Source organism: Emiliania huxleyi (assembly GCF_000372725.1).
Source record: "Emiliania huxleyi CCMP1516 unplaced genomic scaffold EMIHUscaffold_3861, whole genome shotgun sequence".
In the NCBI taxonomy this organism is placed as follows: Eukaryota; Haptophyta; order Isochrysidales; family Noelaerhabdaceae; genus Emiliania; species Emiliania huxleyi.
The window spans coordinates 1-1,848 of record NW_005199071.1 but is presented as its reverse complement, the minus strand read 5'-3'; the positions used below and the strand labels follow the sequence as shown (position 1 = coordinate 1,848).

The following is a 1,848-nucleotide window of genomic DNA, read 5'->3' as shown; positions in this document are numbered from 1 at the left end:
AGGGCGGCGGCGGCAAGGGCGGCGGCGAGGGTGGCGGCGGCGAGGGTGGAGACGAGGGCGGCGGCGGCGAGGGCGGCGGCGACGGGGGCGGCGCGGCTGGAGGCGAGGGCGAGAGCGGCGGCATGCCGGACGGCGGCGGAGGCGAGGGCGGCGGCGGGGCGGGCGGCGGCGGCGAGGGTGGTGGTGGCGGCGACGACGACGGCGGTGGTGGCGAGGGAGGAGGCGGGGGAGGCGGTGACGGCGGAGGTGGCGACGGCGGCGGAGGCGGCGGCGCCAGGCCGGGCGAGAAGGGCAGTGGAGGCGGGGCCGGGAGTGGCGAGGGCGGCGGCGGAGGGGGCGATGACGGAGGCGGCGATGACGGAGGCGATGATGACGGAGGCGGTACTGGTGGCGTCGATGGAGGCGGTGCTGACGGAGGCGGCGCTGACGGTGGCGGCGCTGACGGAGGCGGCGCTGACGGCGGCGGCGCTGACGGCGGCGGCGCTGACGGTGATGGCAGTGCGGGCGGCGTCGAGGAAGGCGGCGTCGACGGTGGTGGCGACAGCGGCGGTGTGACGGGAGGCGAGGGCGAGAGCGGCGGCATGCCGGAAGGCGGCGGCGGCGAGGGTGGAGGCGAGGGCGGCGGCGAGGGTGAAGGCGAGGGCGGCGGCGGCGTGGGCGGGGGCGTTGGCGGCGGCGACGAGGGCGGCGGCGGCGTGGGCGGGGGCGTTGGCGGCGGCGACGAGGGCGGCTGCAGCGGCGGCGGTGGGGAGGGAGGGGGCGAGGGTGGCGGCGGCGAGGGCGGGGGCGCGGGCGGCGGCGGTGCTGGCGGCATCGACGGAGGCGGCGACGATGGAGGCGGCGCTGACGGAGGCGGCTTCGACGGTGGCGGTGCTGACGGCGGCGGCGCTGACGGCGGCGGCGCTGACGGTGATGGCAGTGCGGGCGGCGGCGAGGAAGGCGGCGATGACGGTGGTGGTGACAGCGGCGGGGTGACGGGAGGCGAGGGCGAGAGCGGCGGCATGCCGGAAGGCGGCGGCGGCGAGGGCGGAGGCGAGGGCGGAGGCGAGGGCGGAGGCGAGGTCGGAGGCGGCGAGGGCGGGGGCGCGGGTGGCGGCGGCGAGGGCGGCTGCAGCGGCGGCGGTGGGGAGGGAGGGGGCGAGGGCGGAGGCGGCGAGGGCGGTGGCGATGACGGCGGCGGCGCTGGCGGCGTCGACGGCGGCGGTGATGACGGAGGCGGCGCTGCCGGTGGTGGCGTCGACGGCGGCGGTGCTGACGGCGGCGGCATTGTGGGCGGCGGCGACGAAGGAGGCGCCGGCGATGGTGGAGGCGACGGCGGCGGGGTGACGGAAGGCGAGGGCGAGAGCGGCGGCATGCCGGAAGGCGGCGGCGGCGAGGGTGGAGGCGAGGGCGGAGGCGAGGGCGGAGGCGGCGAGGGCGGGGGCGCGGGCGGCAGCGGTGCTGGCAGCGTCGATGGAGGCGGTGCTGGCGGCGTCGGCGGAGGTGGCGTCGATGGAGGCGGTGCTGACGGTGGTGGCGTCGTCGGTGGCGGTGATGACGGAGGCGGCGATGACGGCGGCCGTGCTGACGGCAGCGGCAGTGCGGGCGGCGGCGAGGAAGGCGGCGATGACGGTGGTGGCGACAGCGGCGGGGTGACGGGAGGCGAGGGCGAGAGCGGCGGCATGCCGGAAGGCGGCGGCGGCGAGGGTGGCGGCGAGGGTGGCGGCGAGGGCGGAGGCGAGGGCGGAGGCAGCGAGTGCGGGGGCGTGGTCGGCGGCGGTGCTGGTGGCGTCGCCGGAGGCGGCGTCGACGGAGGCGGCGATGACGGCGGCGATGACGGAGGCGGCGTCGACTGAGGCGGCGATGACG

General features: G+C 80.6%; 1 protein-coding gene across 1 annotated transcript; it reads left to right on the top strand.

The window, feature by feature from the left end:
* Positions 1-339: 339 nt before the first annotated feature.
* EMIHUDRAFT_124026 (hypothetical protein) lies at positions 340-1,635 on the top strand (the record flags this gene model as incomplete). The annotated part of the gene is made up of 3 exons (XM_005771392.1): positions 340-498; positions 567-1,061; positions 1,363-1,635. 3 exons carry the CDS (start codon positions 340-342, stop codon positions 1,633-1,635), a joined length of 927 nt encoding a protein of 308 aa, XP_005771449.1.
* Positions 1,636-1,848: the final 213 nt, after the last annotated feature.